This window comes from Ailuropoda melanoleuca, chromosome 12 (genome assembly GCF_002007445.2).
Source record: "Ailuropoda melanoleuca isolate Jingjing chromosome 12, ASM200744v2, whole genome shotgun sequence".
In the NCBI taxonomy this organism is placed as follows: Eukaryota; Metazoa; Chordata; class Mammalia; order Carnivora; family Ursidae; genus Ailuropoda; species Ailuropoda melanoleuca.
This window is the reverse complement of record NC_048229.1, coordinates 474,777-497,290: the sequence shown is the minus strand read 5'-3', so window position 1 is coordinate 497,290 and position 22,514 is coordinate 474,777. Positions and strand designations below refer to the sequence as shown.

Below are 22,514 nucleotides of genomic sequence, written 5' to 3'. Positions count from 1 at the left end.
GGGGGGGTGCTGGTGTCTGGGGGAGGGTGCTGGTGTCTGGGGGAGGGTGCTGGTGTCTGGGGGGAGGGTGCTGGTGTCTGCGGGAGGGGTGCTGGTGTCGAGGGGGAGGGCTGCTCCGTCTCCGGTTATGTCCTCGTCAGCAGGCCTGCAGGCAGCTGTGTGTGTCTGCAGGTTTGGGGCAATCACATGGGAACATTTCTGAACCTCGTCTTTCTGTGGCTGTTCTCTGCAGGTAGCCTGGTCCTTGTCCCCTCGCTCTGCTGTCCCAGATAGAGGTCATCCTGGCCAGGGCGGGTGTGCACCAGGTGCACCAGGGTCGCATGCCCTTCCCCTCCCAGGGTGCTGGGGACTTACCCTGCTGGTGAGAGAAACTTCCCACGCCCACCCCTTTGTCCTGCCAGGTGCTGGAGGTGGACAGGAGCGGTCCCCCTGGAAGGACGCGCCACTGGCATCTTGACCCACCGTTCTGGTGTTCCGCCCCCCCCATCTCCACTCATGGAGCGGTGCTGCAGGTGTGGTGGGGCTGCAGGCATCCAGGAGCCCCCAGAGGTCACAGTCAGGTCACAGCAGCACAGACCAGGTCAGCCGCTGGCCCCTCCCAGCCCTGGGACCCAGGGCCTTGGGCAAGGAAGGGACCGTACCTGGCCCAGCAGGATGGCTGGGACCACACTCTGCTGCTATCAGAACAGGTGTCAGAGCTGCCTGCAAAGGTCTTGTATGGCTCCTGGGCGCCGGGATAGGTGACAGGGATGGGGAGCCAGATGCTACCTGCCCCCTCCCCCACCCACAGCCCTCCCTTTGGGAAGGGACAGCTGGGCAAAGTCGGGCAGGGGTCTCAGGTGTAGGGGAGGAGTGTGAGGCGGCCATGGGGCTGAGGCCTCCATTTTCTCTGCAAGAGGCTGGAGCACGGGGCGGGAGGGAGAGCATCTCACGTGCTTGCTGTTCCTGCATTGCCCGCGTTGTGGTACCCACAGAACACACATCACTGTGGAGCGCCACGTGTCTGTGACGATGCCGTGGCCTCAGCACCACCTGCCACAGGAGGGCCCCATCCACTGGGGGTGCAAGCAGAGCCAACCTCTGGGTCCCTGCCCTAGTGGGCAGACAGTGGGAGAAAACCCATCAGCGGCAGGTGCTTTCAGATGGAGGTTGCTGGGAGTGAGTGTGCCCTGTGGTCAGAGAGGAGCTGGCAGGCGACATCAGGCCAAGGGCAAATTTGAGGTCAGGACTGAGTGGAAGAAGGAAGGGGCCACATGGAGGTTGAGGGGCCCAGCCAGCTCCCAGGACTGACAAGGGGAGGTGGGCTTCAGGTAAGACTGGTCCCAGCAACCCAAACACAGCCAGCCCATTGGCGCTTGTCTGGGCAGGTCACTCCGTGGGAGTTCTGGGGCGCTGTCAGCAAGAGGAGGCCTGGGTTCTGGGAGGCGTCCAGTGTGGCAGGGCAATCTCCTCCAGCTGGGGGCCTGGAGCCCTGGACTGCAATTACCCATCCCTTGGGGGTCACCCAGCTGTGTCCCATTTCTTGTGCGCCATCCGAGCACGGCGTGGGTTTAGTGGCAGGAGAGCATACGTTCCTGAGAAACCAGCTCGTCCCCGGGGCATTGTCCAGCCATCTTTAAAATCCCCCTCCCCCCGTTATTTTATTTCAAACTGGCCACAGGCCCATAAAGAGAGTTCAGCCAATGCCGCTGAGGGGCAGGCACCAGCCCACCTGCTGGTTCGGAGCAGCTTGCAGGAGAACGCCCCCAACTGGGCTGGCGGGGGGTCAGGCGTGTGGGTGGGCCACGGGTTTGGGCCTGCCTCCGTCACTTCACAGGGACTGCCAGGAGAAGCCACCCGGATGCCCCCTGCACCCCTGTCCCTGAAGACTCTAGCCTGCGCGCAGGGCCCCTCCTCTCACGCGCTCCACAGGGAAGACCATGCCACACTTTAGAAGCCGATGCCCGCTAAGGGCTGCGTCCTAGTTGTCTTGTCCTGTCTCACTGCTTTGTGGACTCAGCTGTAGGGAATTGTGTCTCCATGGCATCCCCTGGAATCACCTGGGGACATCTGGCTGGGGCAGCGTGAGGCTGAGCCTCGGACAGCACGGTCACCCAGCGGTGTTCTCTTGGCCGGGCCTGCACTCAGCGTGGACTCCAGGAGGGGCTGTGGGGGCCACCATAGCCCCTCGCCTTGCTGGGTCCTCCCCTGACGTCCCCAGACAGGAGCCAGCCTGCAGCCCTGGCCACCCCCACCCCGGGGGGACGTCTCAGAGGGGCAGAGCGGCCACGCCCTCCCTCTGCTCCTGGCCTGAGGTGTGGGGGGTCACTAGGGCTTCCCGCCTCTGCCAGCCCCCGGCCTTCCTTCCCCATTCTGAATGAGCCCTTCGCTGGAGGTCCCTAGCGGGCTCTGCCTTCTTGCCCGGTGCCTGTGTGGCCCCGCCGGCCCGGGCTCCGGGCACTGGGAACAGCCCAGGGCAATTTCGTTCTGAGCCAAGGACTCCCGTCCCGCCAGGTGACCAGGCCCCAGCCCTGCTCGCGGAGGCTGGATACAGGAGCCCTCACGGCAGGGGCCATACGTGCCAGGAGCCACCGCTGGAGGGAGGGCAGGCCTGGGTGCGAGGGTGGGCACGGGCGGGGCCGCTGGGAGCCTGGGTGCCAGGCAGAAGCTGAAATTCAATTACGTGGAACACGCAGAGTTGCTGGGGCACAGAAGGTTAGGAATTAATGTTAACACTGTTCTGGTTAAGACTTTTTGTGTTGATAAATAATTCATAAGGCAGTTAGCGCTTTGAGTCTGACAACAGGAGAATATATTAGTACAGTCGACTCCGCGAAAGGTCAGCCGTGTGCGGCAGGGCTGTGGGCCATCTTTTATTCATTCTCTGACACGGGCTCGTTAATTCTTCCAGCCCAGCAAGGGCTGGTAGGAGAGCCGCTAATGAGAAGAAGGAAGCGTGGGCTTGATGTCTGACGTGCCGTCCGTGGGTGTGCAGGAGGAATGGACCGAGGGCCCGGTAAGGCCCCTGAGGTGGGAGCTGAGGGCCCCCTTGAGGCTCGGGGGTGGGGCCGGGAAGGGTCGGAAGAAGCTGTCAGGGCCCCCAGCTCAGGAGTGTAACGCAGGGGCCGTTGGCGGTCTCCGCGTGTTTATTGAACACCTGCTGCACGTGAGGGGTGCTCCAGGCCCTGAGGTCAGAGGGTTGAAGAAAACCCAGAAATCCCCACTCTCATGGGGGCCGTGGAAGGAAGGGCGGGTGGGAAACAGGAGGGATGAGTAAATGTGTGGCCTGTCAGAGCAAAAGTGCACAGAGTGGACGGAGCAGGAAGGGGAGAGAACGTGGAGGGGCCATCAGGCTAGGGTCCCAGGGTGCCACTGAGCGCCCCTGGGGTGGATGACGTTCATACAGGCCCAGGAGCTTGACTACGTGTGTGGGGGCAGGAGCCCATGCGTGTGCCCGCGTGGGTATGCAGGCAGGGGGAGGCCAGCTGTGTGGCCAGGAGCTGCTGCTGGGAATAGAGGGGCACAGAGCAGGGTGTGGAGGGGTGCAGGGGCAGCCCTTTTGGGGCTCAGACTCCCAAGAAGGGCAGGGCTGCCCCAGCTGCGGTAAGAGTTGGTGTCCAAGCACAGCCAGCAGCCTGGGCACCAGGCCTCCATCCGTCCAGGCAGGGGTGTCCTCCATGCCTGCTCTTGCCATGGGGCACTCCCCAAGTTCTTCCTCCCTGATAGGCGAGGGTATCGGACAGGGTATCCCACAAAGCAATGCCTGGTTCTCCTTGATGTCTTTGGTCACTGCAACCAGAGAATATTAAAAGTCATTTGGGTTTTTCACACTGGTGCTGTGGGATGGCCCTCACTGTGAAACCTAGAACGCCCTCGGAAGTGCCACCCCCTTGAGACCAGCATCGGGAGCAGGAGGACAGGGCAGTTCAGACATCAGTGGTCAGAGCCCAAGTTGTCCCTCCATCTGTCCATCCATCCATGTGTTCATTCCCCGCCAGCTCCGTCTGGGTACTGTGTGCACCATGCTAAGTCTTCCATCCATCCGTCCATGCATCCAATCCCTGCCAGCTCCATCTGGGTACTGTGTGCACCATACTAAGTCTTTCCCCCATCCATCCATCCATCCATCCGTCCATGCATCCAATCCCTGCCAGCTCCATCTGGGTACTGTGTGCACCATGCTAAGTCTTTCCTTCATCCATCCATCCATCCATCCATCCATCTATCTGTCCATCCACACGTTCAATCCCTGCCAGTTCTATCTGGTACTGTGTGCACCATACTAAGTCTTTCCTCCATCCATCCATCCGTCCATTTGTCCATCCACGTGTTCATTCCCTGCCACCTCCGTCTGGGTACTGTGTGCATCATGCTAAGTCTTTCGTGCATCTTTCCATCCATCCATCCATCTGTCTGGGGGCAGCAAGAGGTCACATGGGCCAAGCAGTGGAAGGATCTGAATTCTGTTCCAGTCGTCTTGAGATTTGGAGAGTTAGAGGGGTGGCTCCTTTCCAGCTGGCTTCCCCTCTGACTCAGTCAGTCGCTGGCTCTCCCCAGCACTCTGTGCCCCAGACTCTCCCCTCTGATGTGGCATCATGCCACTGGCCACTCACAAGCTGCAGTTTCCAGCCCCAGGGCAGACTTGGGGCTCAGGGCCAGCAGGGCCCACACTGTGTCACCATGGGCTTCCCTCAGAGGCTGCTCTCAGCCAAGTCTCAAAATGCAGGAGGAGGCCTGGGAGCAGGAGGCAGGGACGCCAACCCACTCGTCTCTCAGGGCCCCAAAAAGCCCACTGCCCAGCTGCAGGACTGTCCTTGTCTCTGTAAGGTGGCCTCTGCGGGGCTTTCTCAAAGCTCCAAACCACTGCCCACCACTGCCCACGAGAAGGTCTCCAGGTGGGCGGCCACCCCGAGCTCCCCATTGTATCCGAGATGCAAACACTCAGGGTGGGAACATGAGGGGCTGTGGGGCTGGGCAGGCAAGTGGTATGGCCTCTCTGGGCTGCTCTGGGGGAAGCACGTGGTGAGGGCAGGTACTGGCCCCATCTGTCCTTGCTTGCCCCACCTGGGATAGGTGATGTGACTGCCTCCCTTCTCCCAAGTGGGCCTGTGCAGCTCCAGCTGTGCGTCTCTGCTAAGTGGGTCTCACTCACCATCAGCCTGTGGAGGCCTTCCGCACTTGGGCTATTAGGCTGCAGTAACTTAATTGCTCGTTAATTGGGTAATTAGTGCTTTGTTTTGCTTTAAAGCCTAAACACTCATAAAAAGTGAATTAGCTGAGTAAACAAGAATGGGATTTGCAGGGTCCCCATCCAGCTATTGTGCATAATTAATCAGACTCACTGTGACTTTCTGGGCCGGCGTGGCCTGGGCCCTTTGTAGGGCGATGCTGGAGCCCCAGCCCCATCCCAGCTGCCCCGAGGGAGTTCCTGGCATGGGGTCCTGAGCAGAAGGGCCAGATTGAGACTGTGGGTTCCAGACCCCATGCACCCATTCACCTAGGTGGGCTCCCAACTACTGTGCCTTAGTTTCCCCGTCCATAAGCAGGTGGGTCTGTGGTGGGGCCTGAATTATATAGCAGCGGCTCCTGTGAGCAAACGCACCATCAGCCCCCCCCCAACAGCATCCCAGGCCTCCCGTCAGTGGGATGTGGGCCTCCCCTCTCCTGCCTGCCCTACAGTGCTGGGGCTGCCACCGGGCACAACCAAACCCCAGGTTCTAGTGCTTGGCTCCTGCCTGTGCACCGTGTTGCTGCCAGCAAATCCCTTTGCCTTCTGGGCCTCTACTTGCTTATCTGTGAAGTAGGCTAATACCCTGGTGGGCGCTGGCGGGCACGGCTCCCCCTTGTGCGGTGCGCCCAAACCTTGCAGCCATGGCCCAGCGTTTCAGACACAGTCACCCAGCTGATCCCATGGCCGCCCCAGGCACAGACCAGACCACAGCCCCCACCCCGCTCTTGGCACCCCTGCCCATGAGGTCCCACCTCACTGCCCAGCTTCTGTGGCTGGGGTGCACCAACAAGGATGAAAAATGGCCTTTTCAACCCAACTCTAGACAGTAAGTGATGGGAGGCAGCTCCCAGCCCCGGGCCTCCTGCAGTCTGCTCACAGCTCCTTTTTTAGCTGAATTGCCTAACGGGGCTCGTGTTGTACATCCCGGTGCAGCTTTTGCAGCAGGATGGAAGATGGGCGCCTTGTGCCCTTCTCTGGAGGGGGACGGATACCCACGCAGGCAGGCAAGGCAGCCACTCTCGTGCCCGAAGGTCTTCTAAGGCAGCACCAATGAGCAGAATGTTTACTAAGCTGGAGCTGATGGGACCCACAAGGGGCCACAGGAAGCACAGATGTGTCCCGTGAGCGTGGCCAGTGTTCCTGGGCCACATGCATGAGGACAGGTGGCCCCGTGTTAGGTCATCTGGGTGCACACGTGCCATGGGCCCACTGGGACACTTGGAGGACACCCTGGCGTAGAGCGTCCATTGGGAAGGATGCCCAGGCGCTCGTGTGAGACAGGCCTCCGAGCGTGCCTTGGCATGTCTGGGAACATGCACATACATGGCAGGCCAGCTGGGCCTGCACACGCAGGCATGAGCCATGAGAACAGACCCAGTGAAAACAGCCCACATCAAGGATTCGTGCCCCCGAGAGTCCCTGGGTGTCCCCAGGGCACACAGCCCAGAGTGTGGCCTCAGCACTGACTGTCCAGCACCTCAGACCTTTCTGCCCCCACACTCAAGTGGGCTGCATAGAGTGTCCCGTGGCCTTCCCCCCACACACAGACCACGGACCCTGCTGATTCTCTGGGTTGTTGCTGCTCTGGCTTTTGCAGGTAGCAGTGTCCTTCAAGAGTGAGTCTCAGGCTGGTGAGAAGCCAGGTCCTCCGTGGTCTCCAGGCAGTTCTGTAAGCAGGGCCTCCGTCGGTAGCATCCCAGTCCGTGCGCTGCAACGAGAGCAGAAACCCGGCCCAGGCCCAGAGCACCAGGCCACGTGCCACCCCTCAACCCTCTCTGACCCCTGGATCGAGCAGGGGCACCTGAGTGGGAAGCTGGGGGGAGGCAGAAGCAGAGCTGGGGGGCTTTCAGTGCCTTTCTCCATGGCAGGGCCCAGGGCGGCCTCTAGGCCCTCTCTGTCTTCCATGGCCGGAGGAAGCTCCACAGTGAGCAGGAGGGACCCTGCCCCTGCTCCCTGCCTCTCTCCTCCCCACTCCCCGTGGGCACCGCTGGGCCAGGTGCAGGCCCAGGTGCTAGAGCATCTGATGGGAGAAGTGGGCTCAGCGTCCAGGTCTCCCTGCCCATGAATTTTTCATGCCTTTGTTTGAGAAATGGGAGACAGGCAACCTCCACTAAGCTCCACTGTGAGGCAGGAGTTAACGTTCACACTGAGAGAGGTTAAAGGTACATTTCTGTTGCTGCTCTGTGACCGTGTCGATTTGTGTCTCCCTTCTGGAGGGTGAAAAGCAGCCCCCACCCAAGCAAGTGGCTGCCCAGGTTTCTGGAAGAGGCCCGGGGATGGAGGCCAAGTTCCCCAGACCTCCTGTGCAGGTGCTCCTGGGGGAGCAGGGCACTGTCAGTGAGAAGTGTCTGTGTCCAGATCGTGTGGGGGGCCAGATGCCTCCAAGAGCTGTTCAGGTGACGAGGGAAGAGGCTGAGGCAGATGAAGTGATGGTGGTGATGGTGGTGGTGATGGTGATGGTGATGATGGTGGTGATGGTAATGACGGTGAAGATGGTGGTGATGGTGATGATGGTGATGGTGGTGATGGTGGTGGTGATGGTGATGGTGGTGATAGTGTTGATGGTAATGACGGTGAAGATGGTGGTGATGGTGGTGGTGGTGGTGACGATGGTGGAGACAACAGTGGTGATGGAGTTGGTGGTGATGATGGTGGTGATAGTGTTGATGGTGTTGATGGTAATGACAGTGAAGATGGTGGTGATGGTGATGATGGTGGTGATGGTGACGATGATGGAGACGACAGTGGTGATGGAGTTGGTGGGGATGATGGTGGTGATAGTGTTGATGGTGTTGATGGTAATGATGGTGAAGATGGTGGTGATGGTGATGGTGGTGATAGTGTTGATGGTGTTGATGGTGATGATGGTGGTGATGGTGACGATGGTGGAGACGACAGTGGTGATGGAGTTGGTGGGGATGATGAGGATGATGGTGGCAGCGATGGTGATGAAGTGACCCTCATACCATATGTCATGCTGACCACATACCCAGCACTGTCCTAGTGCTTTGCATGTATTAACTCATTAAAGCTGCACAAAAGCCTGTTGTCTGTGTTACAGAAGCATAAACTGAGGCAGGAGAGGTCAAGGGGCTTGCCCAGGGCTGCACAGCGTGGGTGGCAGCACAGCATCCCAGTGGACGTCTGCTCCAGTGCCCTCATTTTGGCCTCCCCATCGTAGCCAGCACATCCCCACATCCCCCTGGGGCCTAGAGCCTGTCCTTGGCTCCACGGGCTCCCTGCTTGGACCCCCCTCCACCCACACACCAGGGTTACACCCACCAGGGCCACACTCACCCCGTGAAGGTCACCTCGCTCAAGCGGCTCCTGCAAGACAGATGTGGCTCTTTTTCCCTCCTTGCCCTGATTAATTGCCTCATTCAGTTCCGACTCTATTGCAGTTAAACATTAATTCAGTAGGACTTAATAACGTGAATTCATTTACGACGTGGCCTGTGCTGGCTGACAAGGATGTGCTGTTTGGTTAATTATAGGATCCATGCGCTTGCTGGAAAGCACCCTCACCCCTCCTTGATTGTCGTTAAGCTCTCACTGTGACACCAAAAGCTGTGGGGAGAGGTGTGAAGCAGCCCCGCCTGGGGGGTTCCGGCACCCCAGGCGAGGCCCAACCCTCCCGGCCGTTTGATGGGACTGTGGTTTCCCACGCGAGGGCTCCGCAAGGGCTCCCGGTGCTAGTCAAGCAGGAAGAGGCCCTACTGGGGGCCTCTGGCAGCTCTGCCAGCAGCTTGGCTGCTCATACCAGCTGCACATAGGGGTTCCTGGCCCCCACAGGACCCCTCCTGTGGGCATGACCCCCTGGCCCCCACTCCTTCTCTGTCAGCAAAAAGCCCCTGGCACGCAGGACTCCCACGGCTGAGTTTGGTCCCAGATCCACGGGACAGGGCAGGACACCCCCCATGTTGTGCTGTGTCCCAGCCCCTCACCTCTCCAGTATCATCCGCACACTCCCCTCCTTGCCTTGGGGTCCGCCTCCTCCTGTATTTCAGCCACTCTGCCTTCTCCCTGCCCCCCTGCAAGCCGGTCATGAGGGACTGACCTGGCCTCTTATCATTGTGGGGCCAGGACGCATCCCTTCTGCCATCTGTGCAAGGACACCCCCTGGAGGGCTCTGTCCAGGCCCAGCAGGGGGTCCACGGGGCTGTGGGGGTGGGAAGCTTGTTAGCCTCCGAAGATGCCCATCCCCCAGGCTCGCTCCCAGCCCCAGTGGGTGGCTGGTAAAGCACGGGGCCCATCTGCACAACTGAATGTTGCCATCGAGCACACCCCAGCCCTCCCCCTGGGGTGCCAAGGGCAGAGCACGCCCCCCCTGCGCTAGCCAACTGGGGGACACCACACAGTCAGTAAGGCCCGCGGCTGCTGGCAGGGCCCGCCGCCCTCACGTGTGGCCCGGGAGGTTTACTCTCAGCGGTAGAGTTCATCTGACACGACGTGTTGTAATTGCGGTTGCTAGGAAGAGATTATTTTTCTTTATATTCTTTTAGGGGGAGAATTGCTGTGGTTTCTAGAAGAGCAGCCGTTCTTTTTAAAGCTCTGCCTACTGGAAATGTGAAACAAAGATTTGTTTGCATGATTACCAACCTTTCTTTAACCAGCTCAGCTAACACATTGGGAGGCTTACACCCAGGTGGCACGCGAGGCCCAGGTGCCCGTGGCCATAGCCTGGCCTGACCCCCTTGTCTGTCCGAGGAATCCAAGCCCCACTCTGCCCCTTCAGTAGAGCTGGGGCTGCTGGGGCTGGGCTTCCATGTCCCTGCCCGGAGGGCACCCTTGATCCCGCCCCCAGGTCCCCTGGCCCACCACCCAGGAGTACAAGCCCGTCAGCTGTCACCTCTGACCTCCCACCTAGAGAGTCCAGAATGTGGGAGAAGGCCTGAGGGGGTCCCAGGGTAGCGGCTGTGTCCCAGGACGGGTGAATCTGCCCCACATGTAGCCTGGGGTGAGGAGGGGGGCTTCGTGGCTCCCGCTGGGCCCCAGGGCCTGCCCTGGGGCAGGTGCACCTGCCTGGCTCAGCTGCTCCTTCGCCTCCCCTCGGCCTGGCCCGCCCCACACAGCCCTTCACCAAGGGCCTCCCTGGTGCTCCGGCCTCCACATTCCCCCCAGGCCCCCCCACAACCCCTGCCGTGCCACAGGGTGCTACGGGTGCTGACTGTCCTGTCTCTCTCCCCCCGCAGTGTGACAGCGAGAGCGAAGGGGACGACAAGGTAAGCCCCCCACACCTCCTCCCGAGACCTCCACCCACAGGGGTGCAGGACAGGTGGCCTCCCCACACGTCCAGGCCCCATCTCTGCCAGGGCTCCCGGGGATGGGGGGCACTGGGGGCCGAGCGGGGGCCATGCTCTGGGTAAGTGCCGCCCCCCGCTTTCCAGGCTGGGAGCCATAAACATCCCCAGAAAACAGACTTGCGCTAATAGCAGCCGCGCGTTCGCACCTCCTAATTACCCTCCTTTTCAGGAACAGTGAGGTTCCCATTAACTCAGGATTTATGCACTTGGAGTGTCTAGCTCAGGAAAAACCACAGCACGGGCCTCCTCAGGGCCCTCGGTCCTGGTCCTCTGGTGGCCCCTGTGTCCTGTGGGGAGCAGGGAAGAGGCCGCCCCAAGCTCTCGGCACATTGGCTGTCTGTGGAGCACCTACTGTGCGCTGAGCTCTGTGTAGGCGAGAGGCAGCGGGGGCGGAGACCCTGAGAAGCGGCAGGAGTGAGACTGCCGGGCTTGGATACCGGGGGGCAGGAGCTATGACTCCCCGACGTATCCTGGGACCCCAAGGCCTAGAGAGGGTAAGGAGCCTGCCCGAGGCCACACAGCTGGCCCCCACAGTCCTCTGGACTACGTGAACCATGCTGCTGGGAAGACTGGTAGCTGGTGGTGGGGCTGTGGGTGGTGGCCGCGCCGAGGGGAGGTGCCGAGTGGGTGAGGGCACGGCTTTCCAGGCCAGGGGACAGGATGTGCCCCAAGCTTGTCGGGAGGCAGGCCAAAGGGTCAGCTGCACACTGGCTTCTAGTCCCGGAGTGAAGTCCCACCAGGAGGTCTGTGCAGTGCGTGACCGTGGTTCTCGCTCACCTGCTGTGTCCTGGCCTGTGTTGGACAGGCGCTGTCCAAGGTGTGGACAGCCGGACAGCCCCTCTCCGCAGACGCATGTGAGCAAGCGTGGAAAGGGCTGGTAAGCTGCCTGGCAGGACAGGCCTGTGGAGGATGCGGGGGTCCAGGTGACCAGCCTCGGAGCCTGGGGGAGGTGGGACAGGAAGGGCCAGGGGTCATCCGTGGGGGCGGGAGCGGCGTGGACGGGTGAGGCCTGAGCCCCCGGATATCCAAGGCCACCTGGCCCAGAAATCCTGCGTGGGGTCCTTGCTGGTCTCCGGACCATTTGGGGAAGGTGGCCAGAGGGCGGGCAGTGGGGAATGAACGCCGCTGTCTGGGTCCTGGGGCAGAGGAGCTCAGCCAGTGGCCCGGGCACCTCTGCAGAACAGTGCTCCTTGGTCTCCCTAGTGAAGGGCCTGGGGAAGGGGCTGGGCTGGCGCCTCGCCTCCCGCACCTCCTTTATCTGAAACCACCTTTCAGGGAGCATTCTCTGAAGCCAGGGGCGCTCGGAGGGGCTCAGAGGAAGGGGTTTCTGAGGCCCTGAGACCGCTGGCTTCCCCCGCCTAGGGCCCCTGGCCTTCTTTCACAGAAGAAGCCAAGCTGGTTCCTTCCAGGTGTCGGAGTCCTGACTCTGCCTCCAGGTCGCACCACGCCTAGAACCACTGCCCCCTCCTCTCGGGCAGCCAGAGGGTTGGCCCCAGCCCTCCAGGGTCCTTGCAGGCCCTGGCCTATTTCTCTCTCTATCTCTGAGCCCACGCCTGCTACAAGAGTGGGGACTCCGGGCGGTGGAGACTGGGCGGAGGGAAAGGGCAGGCCCCAGGGCGCAGCTCTGACTGCCCCACTGCTGACGTGGCCATCGATGCCCTGGACCAGGCGGCAGGCCACTGCCAGGGGCTAGCAGGGGGCTGTTGCTGCGGCCTCCTTGGCACTCATACCTAGCGGGGAGCCCGCAAGCCAGTCCTGAGCAACGCTTGAGGACCGGCCCAGCCTGGCCGAGGGATGGGGGCAGGTGCGGTCGGGAGGGTGTAGGCTGAGGAGCCCACTCTGGACGGGTGCAGGCCAGGGTCTGGAACTCATGATTCTTGTTTTTCTGGCAATTCCCATGTGCAGCCCGAGGGAAGAACCCCTGCCCTGGAGAGTTTTAGGAGGGCGGAAATCTGTGTCCCTGAGCCCCCTGCCCGGAGTGCCTGGCTGGGGTCTTTTTTGGGGCTCACTTCTCTGCTGTGCCAGGTGCAGCCACATGGCCCAGACCCCCCTTCAGACTGCCACTGGGGCTCGTGGCTGCGGGTCCTGGGAAGGAAGGCTGTGGCCAGAGTCAGCCTTCTCCACACCTGTGTGCTGGGCCCCAGCCATGGCCACAGTGAGCCATCTGCACGGGTGATGTGGTGGCCCCGCCGGCCTAGGACAGCCCCTGGCTCCACGGCAGGGCAGGTGGGAGGCCATGCCACCCCCATCCCCAGCTTCAGTGAGGCCAGGGCCAGGGGCCCCAGTGTCCCCACCTGTTCATGGGCGATGGAGACCCCTCCTTTGGGCCACCGTGATTTCTGAGTCAGTTAGCACAGGGTGAGTAAGCCACTGTGAGCTCCTGTTTGTGGGTGAACATTGCCTTGAGGTCGGAGAGAGCCGGACCGTGCTTCAGAAAGCCCCTGGGCTGGAGAGCCAGGAAAAGGGCATAGGCCTCCTCCCTGGTCACCTGGGTCTTCTGTGACACTGGCGTGTGTCCCTGGGCAGCTTGGGATGGAGGCCAGAAGCCAGGCCAAGAGCCCATGCAACTGACCGTGGGGCACCATGGGCTGGGTCGGTGGGCGCTCGGGCTGTACCCCAGAGCTGTTTGATTGTGGGACGGGCTGCCTGGAGCAAGGGCTCCCTGCAGGAGAATTTGCCAGGCACCATGGGTGGGTCGTGCCTGGTCAGCACTGGCTGGGCCATGGTGCCTCACCAGGCTCTGCGTGGCCGCCTGCACTGCGGGTCTGGACGCTGTAGCGGCCCCCCACCCCCGCCCTCTGCTTCTCATCTGGGCACACACAGCCTCTCTGCTCATCTGCTCACGGATCTGCCCCCGTCAGATGCAGAGACCCATAGTGCCTGCACAGTCAACTTCCAGCCCTCAGCCCTGGCTTCCAAGGTGCAGATGCCAACTCTCTCCCACACGGCCCCATGGCGGTTAGGACCTGCATTTGGCTGCTGTGGTGGAAAGTGGAATTAACTGCCTTAATAGAGGGGTTTGTATTTGTCACCTAGAAGCCCAGGTGTGGGCCCTCCAGGCTGGCATGGCCTGTCCGTGGCCATCCTTGGTATATGGCTTCCTTCCACACCCCTTTGGCCCATGGAGGCAGCTGTAGCACCAGCCACCTCATCTGCATCTCACCTCCCCACGCCATTGATCATGCAGAATGACTGATCACCTGCGTGGTGAGCCAGGGATAATGTTGGTGCAAAATGTCCAGTGGGGGCCAGAGCAGAGTCAAAGAGGGAGGGAGAGAGCATGAGTTCAGAGGGCTACATTATGTAAATCATAGTAGGCAGATCAGGTTTGTTCCAAGTGCAGTGGGGAACCGCTGTCCCAAGAGGTCCCTGTCCCTCCGGGCTGCATGGGGACACTAATTATGCACCGTGTGAGGTTGGACAGCAAAAGAGACCCGAGTTCCTTCTGCCTCCCTTTAGCCAGGCTGGGTTCCCCGGGGAGTGGGTAACTTCCTCCCAGCCCATCAAGAAGCAGGTGCAGCTCAGAGGGGTGCAGTGCCCGCTCGCCCAGAGCTGCCATCCCTCCTGTCCTCCCCACCCCAGTCCAACTGACCTGCCACGGGACAGGGCCTCCTCCCAGGAGCCTCTGCCCTCTGCAGCTCCCCACCTCCTTCCTCCAGGGGCACAGCTGGGTGAGCTTTTTCGCCCCTTCCAAGAGGAGCTGGTCAGGGGAGGAAGGTGTCCCCACAATATCTGCAGGATGGCAAAGCCCTGATTTTACAGAGCTGTAAGAACATGGGAGCGAGAGAAAGAGGCATCCCCTGCAGCATGCCCTCACCTGGGGCCTGGCCGCGGGGTGCTTCCCAGACCCTTGCCCAGCCCTGGGGCACTGGTGCGCTACACAGAGTTGGAAGGAGCTCCCCTTGTCCCGTCCCTTGCTGCACAGTGGGCTGGAGACGGCAAGGCTACTCTGGGCCTTTGGTGAGGCAGCTGGACACGCAGCTGGGGCAGCTCGGGGCCCTGGGTCCGTCCACACTGACTGAACGCATGTGCTGGGAGCTGCGGCAAGTGTGGCTGGCTGGTCGTCCCCAGGGAGCTCTCCTCCCGGACGGGGCAGCGGAAGACCCAGGCTCCCTCTCTTCCAGCCAGGTCTGAGGTCAGAGGCACCTGCAGCTTCTATGGCTCCCTCACTGCTCCGCCGCAGGGCTCCTGCCAGCCCACCCACCCCTCACCCACTGGCCTTGGGCTCTGCCCCTGGCTCGGGACGCAGACACACTGGGGATGGTCCACGTCCAAGGCACAGACGCACAGAGACCAGCAGGCCTCTGTCTACCCTGCAGCAGCCCTGGAGGCTGGGGCACAGACGGCCAGCTAGGAAGACCTCTCTGTCGCTGCCCCTCCTGGAAGAGCAGGCCCCACCCCGTGGGTGCCCCGTGCCAGACTCTGCAAGCCCCCAACCTGGCCCTCCCCCCACCCCCCCGTGCTGCTCTGGGCACTGGCTGCTGGCGGGGAAGGCAGCCTGTGCTGCCAGAAGGCTCGGGAGCCAGGCAACCAGATGGCCCTTCCACAAGGCTGTGGTTGGTGTCTAACTGCTTTTTTATTGGAAAAATATGGGGTGAAAAATTGTGTGGGGCTCATTAGGCAGCCTCCTGGGCCTGGACTAGCTGCAGTCTGTCCCGGTGGCCCGACCAGGTGGCTGGTTGGCTAGCGCTCCCACCGGTGGCCCCAGCGCTCCCTCGAGGGAGGTCTGTCTGTCTGGCCCATCTGTGGGATCCCCTGTGAGGACGTGCCCCCACCCCTGGCCTCTGCCGGCTTGAACAGCAGGACCAGAAATGGGCCCGCAGGCAGATGGCCAGCTGGGAGGACCCGGGGTCCCCTGTAGGCACCAGCACTTCCACGGCCGGCCCATACCCTCTGGCCTTCATTTTCCTCTCCCTAAATGGGAGTCCTAGAGGTGCCTGTGGTCTGGGGTGCAGGCGAGAACTCCAGGGGTGGGGGGAGCATCTGGCCCCCAGGAAGCAGGTTGGGGGCTGCCCAAAATGAGACAAGCGGGCGGTCGCTCCCCTTGCCTCCTCTGAGCCCCTGGGCCAGCCTTGCCCCCTCTGTGCCCTGTGTCTGCAGTGAACACACACTCTGGCCCAGGCTCCTTGATGCCTGATTGGGGTCCTCCTGCACCTCTGTTTGCTCTCTGAAATGAGGCTCCTGAGGTCCACCTGCTAGGTCCCTGTGAACTGTGAGGAGAGGCTAGCAGACCACACAGCAGCCCAGGGCTGGAGCTCCCTGCCCTGCAGCAGTAACCCTTCAGTTGCTGGACCCTGTAGGATCCTGGGTCAAGGAGGGCTGATGCCACGGCAGTGCCCAGTGTGTGTCCTGGGGGCCTGGGGCCTTCTGAGGACGTGCAGGAAGTCCTGCTGGCCCCTGGAGCCCCCTGCTTACAGTGGGCTTCCCCCGCGTGTCTCTCCTGGACCCACTCCTGGGAACAGCTGCCCAGAAGTCTGTGGGAGGCTCTCCTGTCCCCTCGTCTGACGTTCTGCCTCTGCAGGCCAGTTGCTTCGGGGGCGATGGTGCGGGGAGCCGCTGCTCCCAGGCACGGCCTTAGAGGAGCACAGGCCAGGTACAGGGAGTGCCTCGCGGGCGTGTGTGGCAATGACGCCAGCCACCCCTCGGAGCCATGCGCTTTGGCCTAGGGATGCTGAGCCCAGAGTGTGTCTTCCCACGGGTCTGTCCAAGGCAGGGCCTCGGGTCCAGACAGACACTGGGTGTGACAGGTAGGTCCCAGTGAGGACCATCAGCTCACCTGGCCCCAGATAACCCTACAGGCGTCCAGTGATATGCTCCCTAGGACTGGAAGCCCCGGGGAGGGTCAGGCTATGGCATCCCAGCAGAGGGGGTGCAGCCTGGGCCCCCGAGTCTGGAATGGGTGTCACGGGGCCCAGATCAAAGTGTCAGCCTCACTGGTCCCTTCAGGAGGCTCCAGGGAGAACACTTGCTACCTTTCCAGCTTCCTGGGCTCTGGAGCCTCTCCTCACAGCTTCTCTGACCCTGACCCTCCTCTTCCCTCTTGTAAGGACCCTTGTGGTCACACGGGGTCCACCGGGGCCCTCCGGGCTCATTGCCTCCTCGAGAGCTCCTTCACTGTGTCTGTAAATCCCTGGGCCCCGTAGGGTGATGGATTAGGGCACGGGTGTCGTGAGGACCATTGTTCTCCTGCCGTAGCGGGGCAGTAATGCCCTGGTCTCAGGCCACGGCACACGGCGGACAGTGCTTTCTAGGACCAGGGGCCCAGAAGATGCAGGTCAGGGGAGGGAGGGGAGGGAGGCCAGGATGCTTTGGGCTTCAAGAGCACGAGTGAATTGGAGCCTGGGGACGGCAGACCGGAGGGGACGATGGGTTTCCCCTGTGCTGGGATCCTGCAGCCGCAGGGTGCCTCGCTGATCTTGCCCAGCCTTCCCCCACCGCTCAAGAGCGTGTTCGCATGGCCTTGCCTCTGTGGGTGCGCACAGAGCCCAGCTGGAGCTGGCGGGGGCAGATGTCAGTGGGAGGGGCTGCTGTGTTCAGAAAGCAGGGGTGCTGGGGTCACACCGCCTGCATGCGGGGCAGGACTGGCTGCCCCTTTCCAACTCAGTGGATGTGACACCCCAGAAGATGCGGGGGCTGTCTGTCCCTCCTGCCCACCACCCTCTGGCCCTTCCAGAACTAGCCGAGCAGGACGGGGGTGGGGGCCTGGGGCGGCCGCCGGGGGGGCTTACAGGGAAGCCGTCTGTCAGGCTGCTCCCCTGCGGTCCTGCTCCCCTCTGTGCCCAGAGGACTCACAGCCCCTCAGACCCCACCTGCCCTGCTAACCTTACAGGCCTCGCAGGGCTGGGGGCTCCCAGGCCTAGTGAAGGCTTTTGGGTGGGGGTCCTTACCTCCAGGGCAGGTGGGGGCGGGGTGGGAACCCAGGGTCTTTCAGGGCCAGGCATAGGCTACGCACACATAAGCGAGCCAGATGCCCTCAGATGCAGTGAGAGCCTGAAGACAAGTGGGGTGGGTGGGGCAGGGGTCCAAGGGGGGTCGAGACGCCCCCCCCTGACCCTCGGGTGCTGAGCCTCTCTCCCTGCTCCACCAACTCAGCACCAGAGCCCCAGGTGGTCCAAGCTCCCACACCCTGGCCCCACCATAGGCCTCTGCCCTTCGGGGGTCCCCCCAGCAGGACCTGGGGGGACTGTCCCACCTAGCCCCACCCCACCCCTGGGGGCCTGCAGTCCCCCACCCCCAGAGGGGAAGGGCTACCTGCCCTTCCAGGCGAGGCCTGCCTGCCACCCCCGTAAGAGTGCTGGGCCACCGCGGGAGCCTTAGAGACAGACGTGCCTTCCCGCCCGCACACGCGTGTTCACACCACACAGTGCCGTTACACGTACCTATGCTCTGTGTGCACACGTGCACACTCACGGGCACCCCTCAGCCCTCTCCTCAGAAAGCCCAGTGGGGCTCATGGCTTCTGCTCCGGACGCCAGCTGAGGACCCCTCCCCCTGGGACGGGCTGCTCAGGGCGCCTGCTCTGTCTCACTGGACCTGAGTCCAGGTCGGGCCGCTGACCCAACAGGAACGTATTCTCCCGTGGTTCTGGGGCCAGGAGTCCAGAACCAAGCTGTGGGCAGGGCATGCTTTCCCTCGAGCCTCGAGGGGAGGGTCCTTCCTGCCTCGTCCACCTCATCCAGGTGTCCCTGGCTCATGGCTGCATCCTGCCCATCTCTGTCTCCGTTGTCATGTGGCTTCTCTGTGACTCCTCCTGGGGGGACAGAGTCCTTGGATTTAGGGCCACCCTGATCTAGGATGATTTCACTTCAAGATCCTTGTCTCTCTCCCTGTCTCTCTCTTTTGAGAGAGAAAGGAGGGGAAGGGAGGGGGGCAGAGAGTCCCAGACGGGCTCCACACCCAGCACAGGGCTGGATGCAGGGCTTGATCTCATGATCCTGAGATCATGACATGAGCCAAAATCAGGAGTCGCCACCCAGGCGACCCGAGATCCTTCTCTTCGTCACCCCTGCAGAGACCCTAATCCCACATGCGGTCACGTTTTGAGGTTCCAGGTGAACGTGTCTTTGGGGGCCACCACTCAGCCAGTGCGGCAGGCTGCCCCGTCCTGCTCGTGTCCGCCTCCTGGACGGCACGAGCCACATGGTGGCCACGGCCATGGCGTTGAGGACGGCGATGGCCCAGGGCCGTCTCCTCTGGGGCCTGCAGACTTCAGAGCGCGTAGCTCAGCTCTCGGGTGCGGTCGGACCCTCCCTCGCTCGCGGGCTTTCCTCAGGCTCCCCACGTCTGTGGCAGGTCTCTACTTCCTCTGTAGCTGTTCGCACTGGATTTGCATTTCCTGGTCGGGGAGGAGGCAGCACTGGCTGTTAGAGCAGGGTCTGATTTCACCCTCTGTCAGCCCATTAGTGGGGTTTGTGGGTCTTTCTGGTTTCGCTTCCCGCCCAACGCTGGGTGCCGATTAGCAAGGACCCACCCTGGACCCTGCCCCACACGCTGGCCTCAGCTGAGCCCGCCAGCCCACCCCCGTGGGGACCTTCCATGCGAGGCCATGCTCCCAACATGGCCGGAGAACCAAGGCCAGGAGCAGGGCCCGTGCTGGGCAGTGAGGCACGGGAGGGCATCCTGGCCCAGCACCCTGGCCCCTCCCTGAGCCCCCCAGCCACACTGGTGTCCTCCCACAGGGCCCTGTCCTTGGTCTCCCACAGGCCTTCCTCATCTGCACGTTCTGCGTCCACTCACCCCAGAGAGGCAGCCCGGGCAGAGGGGCAGGCGCCTCCCCTGGGGTGCTGCCCGGGTGACGGACAGTTACATCATGGTCTGTTGAGCGTGGGTTCCTCTGGAAGCCCCGTGCTCCCTGGCCGCTGCCTGCCCCTCCTCTTAGTCCGCCCCTCTGCTTCCTTCCGGATTTCGTACCTTGTCACATCTTTCGTGTCACAGCTGCCTGCCTTTCTACGCACAGAGACAGACCTGCCCTGGGTTCCCCCAGTTGGGGGGATGCCGTGCACAGAAGACTGTCTCGAGGACTGTCAGTGCCTGAGGGTGGCCTTGGGAACCATGTTGGACATGAAGACGGGCTTCCACTGGGCTCTGGGGCTGCTCCCCCTTTGGACGGCGCATCTCCAGCCGTCTCCTGCCGGTGCTTGGACTGGCCCAGCAGAACCATTCGGCCCCCACCTGCTGTCCCCACCCCCATCGGCTCTGCCAGGGGTAGGGTCTCCAGCCAGCTGGGGGGGTGTGGGTGCAGCCTGGCCACCAGCCTGGGTCTCTCCTCTGTAAAAGGCACAACAACAGAACACACTCTGGGGGGCCGTGAGAATTCAGAGCTCAGTTAGTGAGGAGTACCCGACCTGGTGTACATCTGCCCCCGGGAGGGTGGGACCTGCCCAGGGTACGAAGAAAGGACAGAGCTGGGACTCCCCCCGGGCCTGTGTCCACTGTCGACCCCTCCCCCTGCTCCTTCCATACAGGCCCTTCTAGGCCTCAGGCTGCTCTAGGCCTCAGCATCAAGCCCATGGTGGACAAGAGGGACAGCAGGGCTCCATGCAGGGCCCTGGCTGACCTCCCCCTGCAGAGCTCCCAGCTCCTGTAACCACTGCCACCTGCCACTGTACTGGAACTCCTTCACAGGAGAGGCCCCACCACCGTGCTGCCTGGCTTGTCCCAGCCGCTCCCAGCTAGGCCCATTGCTCCCCACCCCCACCCCATCCTTATGGTGGGTCCTACAGAGAGGGTCTTAAAGACTTTCTCTCTCTCCTGCTTAAACCTGGAGCCACTTCCTCTTGCTCAACACAAATACCCAAGCTCCCTCGAGGCCCTGCCAGGTTGCTCCCGCCTCGGGACCTTTGCACGGGCTGGTAGCCATCCAAGAAGAGCTCTTCCCCAGAGTTCCCCTCAGCTTGGTCCTGCTCAGAGGCCCCGGTTGGAAGTGCTTCCCTGACTGTGGCTCAGAGCAGCGCACCATCAGTTTGCCCATCCCCATGGCCGTTCCTCCCACCCCATTTGCACTTGTCTTGCCTGTTTCCCCATGTGTTTGCTGGCGGATCCCACAAGGCTGTAAGCAGGACCCAGGCCTGCTGAGGGGCATTTGTATGCTGACATGCTGGGGGCAGCCTGCTGTTCCCCAAGGGCCGGTCTTTCTGCACTCCATCCCCTCATCGGAGTCCTGGATACAGACGTGGGGGCTTCCTGTCGTTGGGGCGACCAACCACCACAAACCTGGTGGCTGCCGGCCACCAGACTCGTTATCTCACTGTCCTGTTTCCACCGGCTTCGGTCAGGGCGGGGCCGGGCCGGGCTTGTCCTGCTGGGGCTCCAGGGGAGAATCTGTTCCCTGCCTCTTCCGGCTCCAGTAGACGCCCACACTCCTAGCTCCTGGCCCTTCCTGTCTCCACAGCCAGCAGACTGGCGTCTTCCCATCTCCTTCCCCTGGTGAGGACCTGTGATTACACTGCCCCCCGCCCCCATCATCTGCCCATCTCAAGGTCGGCTGGTTACTAGCAACCTTAATTCCATTCTGCCATGTAGGTAACTACCCAGACTCCTGGGATTAGGGGATGACATTGTTCAGACAGAGAAGCAGGTTGGGAAACCCCACTGCATGACCCTCTTTCCCCGTTGCTGCCAGAGGCCTTGGAGCCAGGGCTGTGTGCAGGAGCTCATAACCCTACAGGGTGCGAGTGGCAGGTGAGGAGCCCAAGACAGTCACCTGTGAGGCAGAGACTCCTCCCCAGCCCTCGATTTTCCCAGTACGTCTGGCCTCTGCTGTGTTCCCGGAGGAAGAGCATGTCTTGGCTAAGCCCATAGAAACCGCAGTCATATTGCTGGGGTTCAAATCCCAGCTCTGCCGCAAAACAGCTGCACCATCCCAGATGGAGCACCTCTCGTCTCTACCTCCATTTTCTCATCAATACAATGGGGGTGACGGGGCGTCCCCAAAGGATGTAAGCACGAGGGCCCCATGATTTCCCAGTATTAGGGCGTATAGCATGACGTCTGACATGCAGCAGGTGTTGGCTGTCTTGATGGCAGGAAACAGCAGGACTTGGGGGAACGGTGTTAATTTGCCAGGAGAAGGGAATACATGTATTTGGTAAATAATTCAAGCAGAACAAAAGGACTTAAGGTCCCCACCACGAGTGGCGCTGTTAGCCGTTTCTTCCGGAGCCTTGCAGATTACCTGTGTCCTTTGCAAATGTGTTCATTCGTGTATATTTAGCCAGCGCGTGGGATCCTGGAGCTGGTAACCAAGAGTCTCCGAATGGCTGCGCAACGCTCCCCAGTGCAGACCCGGCCACTGATTCCCGCAACCTGGAGCAGGTGTTTGCAGGTTCTGAACCTGGCCTTCTAAGCCAGGGGTCCCTGGACTCCCCACCACGGCTGACCTCCTAGTGCCCCCGAGCGTGTGTTGTGCGTGGATTGCCTCACAGCGCGTTTCCTGACGAGAAGCTGTGCCGCTGGCGTCCTGGGGTCCCGCCTGTGCGCTCTGGAATGGAGAGGCCAGTTGCTGCGGGTGCGCCTAAGGGCTGCCTGGGTGCCTGGCTCAGCGTCCGCACGTGCGGGCGTTCGCAAGGGGCGGTGGTTCGCCTGGATCTGCAGTGGGCTTCCTCCCGCCCAGCAGCCAGGAGGCTCCGGCGCGCGTGCCCCGCAGTAGCCGTTTGCGCTTGCGGTAACTGATTGGACCCTTCCCCACCGTGCATCCCCGTTTCGCAGATGGTGAAACCGAGCCTCAGGGAGGGCGGGGCTCACATCGTATGTATGTACAAGCTCTGTCATCTTTCCTCGCCGCTCGGTGACTCAGTTTCCCCCTCTGTAAACTGGGCTTAGGAGCCGTGCATAACTTGTTGCGAGTCGGAGGGGGTCGGGCCCATAAAGCGCCCAGCACAGCGGGCGCTGCGAGCGCTGACCTCGTGGTGGAGAGGGAATAACCAGGTTCCGACCGGCCTGCGGCCCCGCGCGGGCAGATCCGCGCCTCGGGGCTGGATTAGTCGGGCCTGCCCGCGCCCCGG

General features: G+C 62.0%; 1 protein-coding gene and 1 long non-coding RNA gene across 3 annotated transcripts in view; one reads left to right on the top strand and one right to left on the bottom strand.

Annotated features, from left to right (window-relative positions):
- Nucleotides 1-22,514, top strand: part of LOC100468760 (fibrosin-1-like protein) — a 78,751-nt gene that overhangs the window by 23,464 nt on the left and 32,773 nt on the right. Inside the window, exon 3 of the mRNA XM_034637893.1 lies at nt 10,402-10,431. Coding sequence (XP_034493784.1) covers nt 10,402-10,431 — 30 coding nt within the window. The remainder of the gene's footprint in view (nt 1-10,401; nt 10,432-22,514) is intronic.
- On the bottom strand, nt 3,641-9,427 carry LOC117795272. Of its 2 annotated transcripts, XR_004619188.1 has the most exons (4): nt 9,154-9,427; nt 8,507-8,536; nt 6,766-6,917; nt 3,641-3,768 (listed from the first exon to the last, which is right to left on the bottom strand). It is a non-coding gene; the product is annotated as an uncharacterized LOC117795272 (long non-coding RNA). The 2 variants fall into 2 exon arrangements; XR_004619187.1 differs by lacking the exon at nt 9,154-9,427 and having other exon boundaries at nt 8,507-8,769.